The 14,501-nt window shown below is 41.6% G+C and overlaps 2 protein-coding genes across 4 annotated transcripts in view; one reads left to right on the top strand and one right to left on the bottom strand.

Annotated features, from left to right (window-relative positions):
* Positions 1–962, bottom strand: part of mcamb (melanoma cell adhesion molecule b) — a 45,090-nt gene extending 44,128 nt beyond the window's left edge. For all 3 annotated transcript variants that reach the window (XM_008425643.3, XM_008425642.3, XM_008425641.3), the window contains exon 1: positions 594–962. In XM_008425643.3, the coding sequence (XP_008423865.2) occupies positions 594–873 (280 nt within the window). In that variant the 5' untranslated portion in view covers positions 874–962. The remainder of the gene's footprint in view (positions 1–593) is intronic.
* A 9,439-nt stretch (positions 963–10,401) lies between these two features.
* Positions 10,402–13,993, top strand: rnf26 (ring finger protein 26). Its single transcript, XM_008425640.3, has one exon. It carries the CDS (start codon positions 10,927–10,929, stop codon positions 12,262–12,264), a length of 1,338 nt encoding a protein of 445 aa, XP_008423862.1. The 5' UTR covers positions 10,402–10,926; the 3' UTR covers positions 12,265–13,993.
* Positions 13,994–14,501: the final 508 nt, after the last annotated feature.

Below are 14,501 nucleotides of genomic sequence, written 5' to 3' on the forward strand. Positions count from 1 at the left end.
GAGCAGACAGAGATCTCCCTCATTCTGCACCTCTGCGGGCGCTGCTGCTGCTGCTGCCGGCTAAAAATACACGCAGTCCAGCAGAACTTCAGATAGTAAGCAACAGATAGTATGGAAACTTGATCAGTATTGCAGAGCAGCTTCCCAACTTCACATGCAACAAGTGAACAAGTTGGACTCTTGTTCATGTCCTCCATTGGACAATATAATGATATATATCATGATGATATATAAGCAGCAGAATTGTATCAACATGACTTCTGTGCAAAGGGAATGCATTGAAATTAACAGGAAAATTTGTTCACTTCAATCTGGAATAGAAGAGCGCAAAGGATTCCTGAGATTGTGGATGAAACAATTAAAGTTAAACAAGAACAGGAGCAGAACAGAAAAGTTGTTCTTGCAGATAAACACCTTCCTTCAGTGGCTAAGATAATAGTAACAGAGTTCATCTTAACTTCATTACAAATCATGCACAAATGATCTTCTCGCTTTCTTTCACTTTGCGGCGTGTCTGTGTAGAAATCCTGCAAGGCAGTCCTGACTGAAGCAGCCCAGTCCTTCCTGAAACCCAGCAGCAGCGACTCACTCACCTCCCCAGGTGTGAAGGAGGCACAGCAGGCCCAGCAGCAGAGGAGAGGCAGCGTCCCGTACGGCCATGGTGGTCGGTCGGAGGCAGAGATGTGTGTGCTGAGGTGTGTTTAGAGGAAGTCTGCTCCTCACTTGGAGAACTGCTTCGGTACACACAGCAGAGAGAGAGAGAGAGAGAGAGAGGAGCAGCGTGAGGAGGCAGATGATGCAGAGAGAGGGAGGGAGACAGGAACACTGCAAAAGGAAAGGGATGAAGGCTCTCAGACACTCTGACAGGCTCATCTACTGCTACACCGCCTCTGATGCTCCTTTATAAGTCTCCTGTAGCTGCACCGTGTCTACTTTCTAGAGATAATTAAACCGACTCATGCTTTCATCCCAGTGCTTATCGAGCAGGAAAGTTAGATATCTTTTGCAGCGGAGAGAAAGAAGGAGGAACAAATGGGGGAGAGAGAGGGCAAGACAAGCAGAGAGGAGGGCGGGTGCCTGAGAGGAAACACAAATGATGCGAGCAAGTTGCTGCCTGTTTTGCCACACCTTTGTTGTTTCTGAAAAACAAACGTTTCCTTAATGAAAGGGCAAAGTCTTGGTTATCTTTCTTTACTTTCACCAACAGGAAACCTCAGTCCTGCTGAGAGGGTTTGGAAAGCCTCTGGAGGTCTGGATGTGTGGGAGTGGTGGTCAATCATAAAAACACTCAGGACCAGGTCTTTGATTTTGAATTGCATGTAATCATTGACTGGCTGAGCTTGGTTTTATTGCATCGCCTGCTGGCGAGGAAGCACTTGGTGAAGGTGTGCCAATCAGTTTGCACAATAGAAAGATTAAAATAAGATCCTATGTAAATTTAGCTTTGAAAAGAAAATAAATCCTGGATAAAGACCCATTAGAGCATGTGAAGACTTGAAACTGGGGCAGTGGTTCACCTTCCAGGAGGAAAACAGCCATAAACCTGGAAGACAGTAGTTTAAGTCAAAGCGCATTACGGCCAAGTCAAAGTCCAGATGTTGATGTAACCAAGTCGGTTTGTAGGCCACCTGACAAACCTGACCTTTTATTACTGTGTATGTAAATATCTGGTTTCAACAATCCATGATCCACTTTTCAGTTTATTGGTGGCGGCCATCAAATTTCTATATGACATGTTATTTTGTGTCAGAGTTCACCAAACCCTGCAGGCCGACATGTTTCAGAGCATCATAGGTTCAACACTGTGGTGCTTTTTGACATTTTCCTCTTTTTTTTATCATATGAAACACATCTGGAATGTGTATTGTCTGAATCTGTCTACCTTAAAATAAAATCTCAGTATTTCAGCTAAAACAGTGTTTCTCAACCTTTTAGTCTACCAAAGAATTTGTAGACTACTTGCACTGACAATTATTTTATTATTAATGTTACTATCATTATTGTAGATGTTTTGAATCGGCGCACCGATTATGTTTTCCCGTACACTTCAGCGCGCCTTACGCTCCTTCACCTCGCGCACATAACGGGGTAAATGTAGCGAGTTTTGCCCTAAACGTATCGGCGTCTGGAGGAGGGGGGGGGGGGGGGGGGGGAGGGGAGCGTATATGTTTCTACGCTCCTTCGTGGGGGGCGCCGATTTATGTTTTCGCATCCACCTGAATAATGTGTAGTTGCGCCCCTGCCCATGGCACTTCAACAATATTATTTTACCTTTTATCTGGAAATAGTGTCTGTTTATTCTTGCCATACAGTCCTCTGTATTAATTATGGATCGAAAGGTCTTGCCATACAAGTTTATTCCTCTGTATTTACTTTAGTTTGTTTATTCTTGCATTTTGTTCTTCATTCATTTCCATTTAGTTTCATTTGATTAGTATTATCCTCTCTTGGTTTATTGCTATGTCCACTTTAGTTTCTTTCCTGTTGCTATTTATTTGATCATTTATTGACCACCAGTAATTTTCACTCATCACCTGCTGCGCCGCCTAATCGTCATGTGTTTCACATCATGTGTTGATTTTTCACTGTTCACCGTCGGATTCTCTGTTTTTATGCCATAATTCACATCTATAGATGAAGCGGGCAAAACGGAGCGAAGAACGGAGCGCCGTTTTGCCCGCTTCTCATGTTTCAGAGTTTTGCGCAATGCGCGGCGGGTTTTTTTGGGGTTTTTTTTAACTGCCTAAATTGCAGGGCGGTCGGGAAACGTATCGATGGAGAAAAGGCAGACTGAAATAAACCTTTTAAAACAACGGAAACAATTTTTACATTCTGATGACTGAAATTTAAAAGTGCTGTGTTGTTCTGTCACCCCGTTTCATACCGGACCACTTACAGCACCGGTGTTAACGCTATAAACTGAACGCTCTCTATTGTGGTGTCACCCATGGAGGGATTTCTTGATTTAAATGGCTTCATTTTTCAGAGGGATACAAAGTCGTGATTTTAGTAATTATATGTTTATAAGAGCGATTTTTTGTTGTCCTTCCATGGAAGTGGGCAGCCTTCAAACGGAAATAAAAAAATTTTTAATATAAATGGCTGCTTTGACATGATCACAGAACTGCCTAAACATATGTAGCCTACATAAATACCAGACAAAGTGAATCCCAGCAGCGTCATCAGCCGGTGTAACGCTGAACTGATGCGGAGCGGAGCTGCGCCATGAAGCTACAAACACTGAATAGAAGAAGAGCTGCCATCGATACAGCTGCAGCTAAACATGATTTATTGTTACACAATACCTTTTTACCAAATTGCTCAAAGTCTAAACTGGTATTGTTGTGGATTTAAGGTGTAAAGCTTCCCTTCGACGTCCCCCAAAGCCACCCCAGCGCCCCCCCTTTGTAAAAATGTCCGCCAGCGCCCCCTGCCGTCCTCTGAACGCCCCCTGGGGGGCGGTACCGCCCACGTTGAGAACCGCTAAGGTAAAACAAATGTAAAACTCATGTTTTCAATAAACTGACACATTTCAATACAGCTTGTTTCTGTTCATTTTAATCAGTATAGGTTACAGATTCATGTAATGTAAAATGCTAAATTCATTGTTAGAAAATTTGATTATTACATAAAATCAATAAAAAAATGTTTTTTTACATTAGCTAAAAAAAAAGAAGGTTGCATCATTCAAACAAACACATTTCTAGAGAACATAAACATCTTTCCAACAAAAATTGTTCATTGCTGCTAAAAGAACCATACGTTAAAATACAGAGGATGTAAGCTACATTTCCTCCTTGGTAGGGAAAATTGTTATAGTTTGCAATCCACTGAGGAAAACTCACAGTTCCTAAAACAGCCACATTGTTCTGCCACCTAATCTGTAAATGAAGACTGAGTCTTTAAAACAGCAGCTGGGCGTGGCTGAAGGAGAGTAAATAATCAGACATAAGGGGGGATTTTTTTTTCCACTCAAAATTCCACATGAGCAAATTTGAAGAATGTCCCCTTTTCAACCTTTTTAAATATGACATCCTGGACAGGACTTTTGGGAATACCCAAGGACCGCTGGGTTTGGGAATGAGGCAGAGGAAGCGAGCGCTGTCCACTCCCCCACAAAGTTCCCAAGGACCGCAGAGCTGTGAGCCATTTACAGTGGCATTCGTAAACCTACGTACTCACAAGAGGAAAAACATTCATATGCTTTCCAGACCAATATCTAGTTTGTGTTAATAATGAAATAAACAAATTCAAGGTGTGATTTATGAACTCATGTTTAGGTTTAACTCTGTGAACTTTTGCGGATAACTGGGAATTATTTGGGATTAAACACTTGGTCTGTTCACTTTTTTTTAACCAATGCAATTAATTGCTAAAAAACAAGCTAAAAGCACAAAACCTGAACAAGGAAACATTGAGCCTGGTTGGGTTCGGATGGTTCAGGATAACTGAAAGCCTTTTTGTGCTGAAGTAAAAGATTTTTATTTGGTCCTAGGAACAAATTTTTCCACCAAGTTCAATAACATACAGTTCTCTAAAGAGGGAGGAACCAAGAAAAGACGTGAAGAAACCACACTGACAAATCTAACTTTTGTGGTTCATGGTGAACCTTTGCCTCTATATGCTAAATTATATGAAGGATTTGCAGCGTAATCCATCGTAGACATAAACAGAGTTATTAAAGCATCAAATAAAGGCAAGATTAAATTCTTAAAAGTCAAGTTCTATCTTACCTTTTTATTTACTGCTGAAGATAAATAATCCATCAGAACAGTATTTGTTTTGAAACATTAACCTAATCACATGCCCCTGAATATTTAAGCATTTTTATTTTGTATATTAGAGAATACCAAAAGCTGTGTTACTGCTGTATTAAAATCAGTCTATATGGTACAATTACACTCTGAGTCTAGTGAAGAACCAGATAGTTTTATACTCACAGCTTTGTGAGTATAAAACTAAAATTTTACATGTTATACTTGTTGTAAAATGAAATGAGAGCGGTCCCAGAGCCAATCCCTGTGGAGCTCCATTAAAGTACCTAGAATAATTATTTGTGCTTTCATAACCTGAGTGCCAGGGCTGCACAGCTGTTGCCTTGCAGCAAGAAGGTTCTGGGTTCGATTCCCGGCCCCGGTCTTTCTGCATGGAGTTTGCATGTTCTCCCTGTGCATGTTGGGTTTTCTCCGGGTACTCCGGTTTCTTCCCACAGTCCAAAAACATGACTATCAGGTTAATTGGTTTCTATAAATTGCCCCTAGGTGTGTGTGTGTGTGTGTGTGTGTGTGTGTGTGTGTGTGTGTGTGTGTGTGTGTGTGTGTGTGTGTGTGTGTGTGTGTGTGTGTGTGTGTGTGTGTGTGTGTGTGCATGGTTGTTTGTCCTCTGTGTTTCTGTTGCCATGTGACAGACTGGTGACCTGTCCAGGGTGACCCCGCCTCTAGCCCAGAACGTTAGCTGGAGGTGGGCACCAGCAGCCCTCCTGACCCCACTGAGGGACAAGGGAGTAAAGAAAATGGATGGATGGATGGATGGATGGATGGATGGATGGATGGATGGATGGATGGATGGATGGATGGATGGATGGATGGATGGATGGATGGATGGATGGATGGATGGATGGATGGATGGATGGATGGAACCTGTTAAAGGAACATTATCAAACCAGCTGACATTAACAGAAACCTCAACTTTTTGCTTTAGCATAGATATGAGCAACTGAGTCAAAACCCCCTTCTTTTTTTTTAGCCAGACTGAAAACTTGAAAATAATTATTTTGAATAACGGAAACAAAATCTAGGTCATTGTTTGTAATGGTGGTTTGTTAGTACTGTCACAGGACTTATGTCAAAAAATAAAATGTGTAAATTAACACTTGTCTGTGCTCCTGACCCTTGTCCTCCTGAAACATCAACTCCTCATTTCAGCGTCCCTACTGCTCCTCGGAGAATGATGATAAATCTTCTTGTTTATCTCACCGGAGTTCACAGTGCTGCGCTCACAGGCTAAGGAAAGACTAAAGGAAGGAAGGGGAGGAAAAGAAGTCATTCTTTCCGAGCCACTCAGCCCAGACCCAAGAGCAACTTGTTTTGGGGGTCCAGGATGAGAGACGGCCATTGTACGAGTCGCTCCAGTAGACGTGGGGGCTTTGAGAGGGCACCAGTTGATTGAGGGCGGAGTGGGAGAGAAATCTGAATTTCTGCTAAACTCCGTCACCACAGCGGGGAGTGGGACAAAGAGACACTGTGACAACCGCAGCGGCAGAGAATTTCGCATTGCCTCTCCATGGTGATTACATGTTGTAATGGCATTAATCACAATAAATTAACCCACTGATGTGTTTCTCCCATGTGTCATTCTGAGTATAGTTTGGCATTAAACAGAACATAAAATGACAACGTACGAGATTAAATACTTTAGTTTGGAAAAAGACAAGATAAATGTGAAGCGATCGGCATGTTGGAGATTCAAACCCTTTCCATGGATGAAGTTTTGTTTCTTCTAATAGTTCAGATGTAAATAAATAAAAATAAGAGTAACTCCAGAACAGATCCCTGCGGGACACCTTTGTCTACGTTGAAGCTGCAGTATGTAACTTTTTGAAAAAACTTTTTTAACATATGTGTTAAAACTGTCACTGTGGTATGAGACACATAATCTCTGAAAAAATCAAGCTCCTCTGTCTTCTCCCAGACTGGTTACCATGGCCACCGATCACGGCTGTAAACGGTTTTCCAGTAACAGTAAGTTGTTTCACCACCATTAGCACACTGAACTGGGAATACACAGGGATGATTGACAGCACTAAGACCTTCCTCCTGGCTGTGAGTGGTTGTTTTTGGTCAAGAGCCGTGTATTTCTTCAGACGCCAATAATACCTCAGGAAGGAGGTGAAGGAGACCAATCCTTTCACACATTAACTAATTTTTTCATAAAAGTTACATACTGCAGCTTTATGAATAAGACAGAAATATAACATTACAAACAACACAATAAAACGTAGTTATTTGTATAACCTCTAAAGCATCTGAAACGTACCTAATAATCATGTTTCAGTTCAGAAAAATAAACAACATTGTCATCGGTTCTAATAAGAGGCCACGTTGGCTATTGTCTCAAGAATAAGAAACTTATAAAGACGTCAGAGGTTTGTGAGTGACAGCAAGACACTTCAAACAAATGTTTTTAATAAAACAACTTGCCGCTGCTTTGCAGATGCTGCGTTATGCGTCATGGAGCAGGAAGCTGCTGCTGCCTGCAAACTGTTGAACATCCTGCAGATGCTCAAACAAAGTCCCGAGAAGGCAGGAATGTCACACTGCTGGACCCCCGACATTCTTAGTCCTCTCCTCTCTGAAGTTAAGGAAGCCATCACTGCTTCCTTAACTTCACCTTTTACTCTCCGTCTTCTTTCAGTCACTGCTTCTGAGTGTGCAGTAGAGATGGGGAAATTTGAGAGGAATTCAGGGTCGCCATCTGGGTCTTGACCAGTCTGCACTCCACTGATTTCTACGGAGTGGAGTTTGTGGTTTTTTTTTTTTTTCCCCCCCTCAGAGTCAGCCAAAACCCGCTCACGCTGACTCTGAACATATTCTAGATGTAAGTTTATGTGAAACTGGTGTACTGATCAGCAGCCAAAAACATCATCACATCCCAAAATAAACTGCAACATCTGGGAACAGAAGACCAGCCTAATGCGATGGCAAAAGCCACGGATTTTTCAAACTATGGAGAAAGCAGCCTGTGCAAGAACTGCTTCATAAAACTAAAGTTGCGCTTCTCCCTAAGGATAATTTCCCAAGGGTGAAACAAAGTGGTGGCAGCATCATGATGTGGTAATACTTTTCTTTAGCAGGGACAGAGAAGTGTTGTAGTGTTGATGAAGAGACTGATGGAGTTAAATGCAGGAAAAACATTTAAATTCAGCAAAAAATAAAAATAAAAACTTGCGACTTGTGTGATCTTCCAGAGAGCATTTCTACATTTTGCTCTTTCAGGATGAGTAAATTCAAACACACACCACACTTTTCAGATTGTAAATAAACTTTAAAACCATGCATGGTTATTATTTTACTTGGGGGTGACACACACACACACACATACCTGTACATGTATTATGTTTTTTTTTTTACTTCACCATTATGCATTAGTATGTGATGATATATATTACTTAATATCCTAATGAAATTTGTTGAAGTTTGTAGTTGTAACATGACCAAATGTGAAAAATATCAGAGCTTATAAGTCCAAATATTTGATGTCATCTTTAGCCACGTTGATTACTGCAGACCTGTCTTCACAGTCCTTCCTCTGGCTCCCTGTATCTCAGAGACTAGGCTTTAAAATATTTCTGTTCGTTTATAAATTACTGAACGGATTATCTTCGAAATACACTGAAGACCTGTTTTTATTGTATCCACCTCTCAGACCGCTCAGGTCTTCTGGATCAAATCTAAACGTTACTTGACTTGCTGCCAGCTGGACTGTTACTATGACTGATTCAGTGCAGCTTTGAGTCTCTTGCAGGAAGCTGAGAAGCAGACAAAGAGGAGGATGCTCTCCTCAGGGAGTGGAAGTGTCTCAGAGGATATCAAAGTCCAAATGCAGTAAATTACTCATCCAAATATCCTTGGCTTTGTCCAACTGTCTCCTTTTCATCCTATGTTGGTTTTCACGCAATGTTTTTTAAAGTTTTCGACAGAAAATGAAAGCCTTTAAATGGTCACGGTGCGGATTCAAAACAAGAAAAATTGTGCTTTTTTTTTTTTTTTTTCTTCAATTGATCAAACTGTCTTTTAATGTTAGTCATCATCAAGAATTGAAAGTTTAACGCCACAAATTCGGTTTAAGACAACACAACCTTTGAACTCATCGTTTTAGAGAGGAAGGGTTTGGTTGAGCAGAAAACAAACAGAGGAAGCTGACTGCTGGCCTGCTGGCTGACCATAACGACAGATGCCATAAAAGGAGCAGGTCTTAAAGCTCTTAGCGAGAGACAAAAAAATGCATCCACACCTTTAATAGCTTCATGCACTCCTCCTATGCATCCCCATTGGCACTATTAGGAATTTAAAACAATTGCTGTTTGTCATCTCTGCAAAGGTCCAGAACGGAATTTCCCATGATGGTATCGGTTTCCCGCTGTAAGAAGGAGAAGCTGAGGCTGGGACAAGGAAGGAAGTACAGTTTCATATTGTTCTGGATTGTAAAAGTTTTTCTGTTGCATTGTCGCAAGAGTTGCTGATGTAATGGGACAATATATTCATGTTCTTCTTAGTCATAGAATCAATGTGAACTCAACTCATTATCTCACAAAGCTCCCCAAGTTTATTCCTCTAGAGTTCTTTAGTATGTTTGATTAATAAAAAATGTCAGTGGTAGAATTATGTTGTCAGATTCAATTAGTTGTCATCTACCTAAGTAGGTAATGGGACATTAATGGCAGTTTTATAATTAAATACATAATAAAGTTGCATTAGCTATGGTTATTGTTCTGCACAATGGTTTTTCTAAAGGGTTTTATGTAAAGGTAAGCTTTACATAATGTAAAGCGTATCCCTTACTTTATGTAAACTTTACACAATGAGTCACAATTCCCTTTACATAATGTCAAGTTTACAATGACAAAATGTAAACTTTGTCAGTTTGGAACAATTTCAGTCACAAATTGTTCCATTTTTCCTGTCATGAAAGGCTGCTGTATTTTATATCAATTTCAATCTTAGACATCTGCATGTCTGCATGGCCTATATACTACAGGCCTACTCGCCTATATTATCACAATATATTTTTATTAAAAAGTAATATATACGAATAATTATTATTTTATTAACAGTGAAATATATTGTATTTCTGACATGATGCAACCATCCTTCAGGCTCTTTGCATTCAGATGCTAATTGTGAAGAATTTAGTTTTTCTAATCAGCTTTAAATGGCTTTGACGTAAATGTATTATATAAAAAGTTGCTTTGTCCAATCGAAACCTGCTACTCCCTAAGTAACAGATTCAATTGCAAAAAAGTTTAGCAGTTGTTCTCGGTCTCCGTACCTGAACACCACCTGGATTAAATAGGTGTGAAACAGTAATAGGTAGCGTTTTACTCCCTCTTGTGCTGACAAAATGCAGTAACACCAACAGCTTAAAATGGTTCTAATACTATTGTGTTTCTCTTAACTTCTGTTTCATGTTAGTTTCTACCATCCAGTCGCTGTTGGTTTTGTCTCACCATTACAACTACTAAAGTGAAAACAATTAATCAGAATAATCTGAATGAAAGGTTAAGGAATTGTTTTCTGCTTCGTCGTTTTCTTCTTTGTTGTTTTCAAGAAACCCCAGTTTCAAACGCAGTAAAATACTGAAGAATCGATTCTTTTTACTGGGCTGAGTCGAATGGTGCAGATCCCGGAAGAGAGTCGAAATTCCCATGCCCAGAAGCGAGGTCAGCTGACCTGACCAAAACAAGTATGGCGGTGTTGATAACGACGACAAACGCCTTAAATATTGCTGTGAGGTTTATTTTCTAATTTTATCCGGTTTTATTCGACCAGTTTCCAGCTTCTACATATTCTAAGACCTTACCGTTCAACCGAGAAAGCCTTTCTGGATCGCATTAGGACCACAAAGCTAAAACGAAACCAGGAAAACAAACGGAAGTGTCAACGGTTTGAAACCAAACATCCGCTTCTGTAAACGCGTGTGTTTGTAATGGTGTCGCGTCCTTTCAGCCAGCAGAAGACTTGGATAACACGCCAAAAAAGACGGATTTTTGTTTCATGGAGTGAAATGGTGTACTGTAGTACCGGGGCGAACGACGCTAGCAGAGAAGTAAAGGACCGTACAAGATGTAACGTTGATATTACTGATATTCAGCCAGAATGCACATGGAGACCACCTCTGAACACGGAGAGGTAACCGGTTAAAATCACCATGGGGGTGGTGAATTTTGTGATATCCACTGTGGGGAGATGCCTGGATGTTGCCGGGTTACTGTTGGACCTAAACTTTCTGATCGTACACACAGTGGTCAAGACTCTCCTGGCGATCGTCGCCTTCATCACCAACCTGCCCACCCTGATCACTAACCTTCTGCTTCAGATGGGGAACCTCCTCCTGTTCTCCACCATGCACATGGCAGAAACGACATCGAGCCTGGCCCACGGGGCAGTCACCCTGCTGGGCAGCGCACTATTGGCCCTCGAGGGGCTCCTGGAGAGTCTGAAGATGGTGGGCTACCTGTCCATGCACGTCCTGCTGCGGGGGAAGGAGCACCTGTGCAGGGGTTTGGTGTCAGTCTTGGAGGGCTGTGGCATCGCTGTCAGCCTGGTGGTTTACTTCACAAACACGGTGGTGAACTTTGCCCTCATCGCCACCCAGAACATCTACTTGGCAGCTGTGGGTGTGTGGCAGACGGTGTCCAGTCCACTGCAGAAGGCGCTGGAGCTCACCCTGACCTTCTTCACTTTCCTGTACAGCAGCCTGGTCGGGACGTCAGCATTTCTGTGGTCTCCCTGTAAACTGCTTCTGGATTTTATTGCCTCCCTTGTCCACATGTTCATCTCCATCTTCATCCTGAACATCTACGGCCTCCTGCTTACCATCACCATTGCTCTGATGACCACCGCCTACCTGAACCCCAGACTGAGCCGACAAGCAGCTGTGCACATTTTGGTGTACATGAACTCCTTCCGTGCTCTGCGGAGACTGTATGAGACTCTGTGGCTGCGCTTCACGGTCCTGTGGCACACTCCACGTTCTCTACACCGCAACATGCAGCACCTACAGAGAAGGTTTCGACACGTCTACCTGCGGGAGAGGATTTTTTGGCAGCAGCTGTCTATTCTGCGTCTGGTGCTGCGGACAGTGCTCCAAATCGACAACGCCAACAGAGGGAGAGGAGACGGCGACACCAGGGAGGAGCGGCGGGACCCACCAGATGGAAGAGCGGGAGACGGAGCCCACCAGGAACTGCAGGATTTGCCTTCGTCGAGTTCAGATGGATCACTAAGGACATCACCATCTTCATCTTTAGGCAAAGACGGCAAACTCCTGCCCGCCGAAAGCCTGCTTACTCTGTTAAAAGAGCAGGAGGAGAGAAAAAAGTGTGTTATTTGTCAGGACTGTACCAAGACAGTGGTGCTGCTGCCGTGCAGACACCTCTGCTTGTGTAGGGACTGCACCAACATCCTCCTGAGGCAGCCCATTTACCAGCAGAACTGTCCTCTGTGCCGCCAGATGATCCTCAACACCATGGACGTTTACCTCTGAGGGGGAGGAAAGGGAATCCATGTAGCGATGAGCCTCAACCGCCTTAAAGTATTCACCACCACACAGAGCAGTTTCTTTTTTTTTTTTCCTTGAAGCCCAACAATAACACCACTATTTCAAGTTTTGTGGTTTTCTTCAGTCAGTGAAGTTATAAATAAGCTTTATTTTTAAAGATGACCCACAAATGTTTTTGAACAAAACGTAATAAAACACATGTTCATTGTAAGTTTTGTTTCGGTTGATGTTTGTGGAAGGTGTTCAAATGTTCCCCAAAATATTTCATAAACTATATACTACAAAAAACTATACATGCTGTCATTATGTATACTTCTCTTTACATAGGATTGTTAATGGAGTTCTCACACTAATTCAATAGTTCTTTCAGGCTCTTCTCCCAAAAAAACTACAACTGTTTTGCTTCACCATGGAGAGGCTTTTTTTCTGACCCTACTGTGGGATAAGTGCTTTCAATCTGATGAACTTTGTTCATTTTACATATGACCTACTATGTGCACAAGCAATCGAAGGTCTGTAAAAGGTTCGACTGAGATGCAGCTCCATCTGCTGATTGAAAGAAGCTCGCTCACTAGATTACAGAGTTATTACACCAAGCAAAATAAAATTAAGCTGCCTAGAGTTTTTGTATGTGCATTAAAACAGCTTGGCATTAGGGAAAATAGCGGATACATGCTGACTGGCTACTACATCTATGGATATCTCATGCAGTGAATATTCCCAACACATCACTGGATATTTGTTTTCCTCTTTTTTTTTTTTTTTTGTTACCAAGACCTCTTTTTAGTAAAATCTTTCACTCTTGCATCGCTGTGTCTCAGGTGTTTGTAGGGATTGTATTCAGTTGAAGCTAAAAACTCTTTACAACTGTTTATGTCTTAAAATGTCAGGCCATCGACGTGCCAAGCTGTGAGAAACTAGAGGAACACTGTGCTTTACTGCGTACGGCCTGCAACTGCAGCCTTCGACATTTTTATTTGCGTTGCATTTTTCTACCGTCTTGTTTATCCTCAGACTTTATTTCTTGTTGTTCTGACTATTGTTGGGGCTTTTCCCCAGTCTTCCTTTTGAGGTGTATTATTACCAGATAATCCATAAATGGTTTCTGCTTTCTCCTAATAATGTGATAAAGCAGATTTGTGATGTTTAAAAAAAGAAAGAAAAAGGACCGTAAACCAATAAGGCTTTACTGTTTCACTTGCTTTTGGTGCTTTAAAATGGTGAATAATCCTAAAATGTTCATATTGATCTGTTTAAAGTTTACAGGCGGTTATTTTGGACTCCAGATGTTGCAGTGTTATTGATTGTGGGTGTGGTGGGAGCAGGCCTGAAACATGGCCAGTTTGCTTTTTTTTTCCCTCTTTGTCTTGCTTTGCAAAGAGAAAATTTGACTTCACAGTAATAGCTGCATAGCGCATCAGCCTGATTTCTCCCTTCTTTTTAAAAGGTCTGTAAGTTTATAGTTAATGAAAATGTTGTCATCCTAAGCTGCTCCTCTCAGGTACTTCCTAAACACCAATGGCATTCCTTGTTAAAGTGAACTGAAAGCAGCTCACTCGACTGTTATCTGTTGCTTCTCCCGAAGTATTTAGCTGTATGAACCGTGTGAGATGATGTGATTGGAAAATGTGAATGTATTGTGGGATTTTTTTTATAACATGACGGCTGCCGTGTAACTGGCAACTTCACAATAAAACAAGAATCAGTGAGTGAACTGTGTTTTATCTTTCTTTTTTTTTTATCAGCCTAATCGAAATGCTTACAGCTCCACACTCGGGACAGAAAAGTAAAGGATTTCAACAAGTGATTAACCTATTGCTGCTTTTAAACGCAGAGCAGACCGGAACCAGAACCAGAACCAGAAGACCTGAGCAGCCTGGAAGGTTGATGCATCAACAAATAGCTTTAAGGGCGACTGTTAGTGTTTAGCTCCCTCCTGCTCCCCCTACTGTGGTCTCAGTCCAGAAGATGTGCTACCTTTTAAAGCTAATCTCAAAACCTCTTAGACTTTTTACACTTTTTGTCACATAAAAACTACAAACTGTAATATATTTCAATGGGATCTCACGCCATGGACTAATAGAAAGTGGCATACAGCTGTGGCTTGGAAGGAAAGGAATACATACAGTTTTTCGCAAATGAATCCTCTTGAAGACGGGTGTGCCATCGTATTCAACTCCCTGATTACTCCAATGCTAAAGGGGAATAGCTTTGAAAACTTT

This window comes from Poecilia reticulata, chromosome 13, assembly GCF_904066995.2.
Source record: "Poecilia reticulata chromosome 13, P_reticulata-male-v2, whole genome shotgun sequence".
Classification (NCBI taxonomy): Eukaryota; Metazoa; Chordata; class Actinopteri; order Cyprinodontiformes; family Poeciliidae; genus Poecilia; species Poecilia reticulata.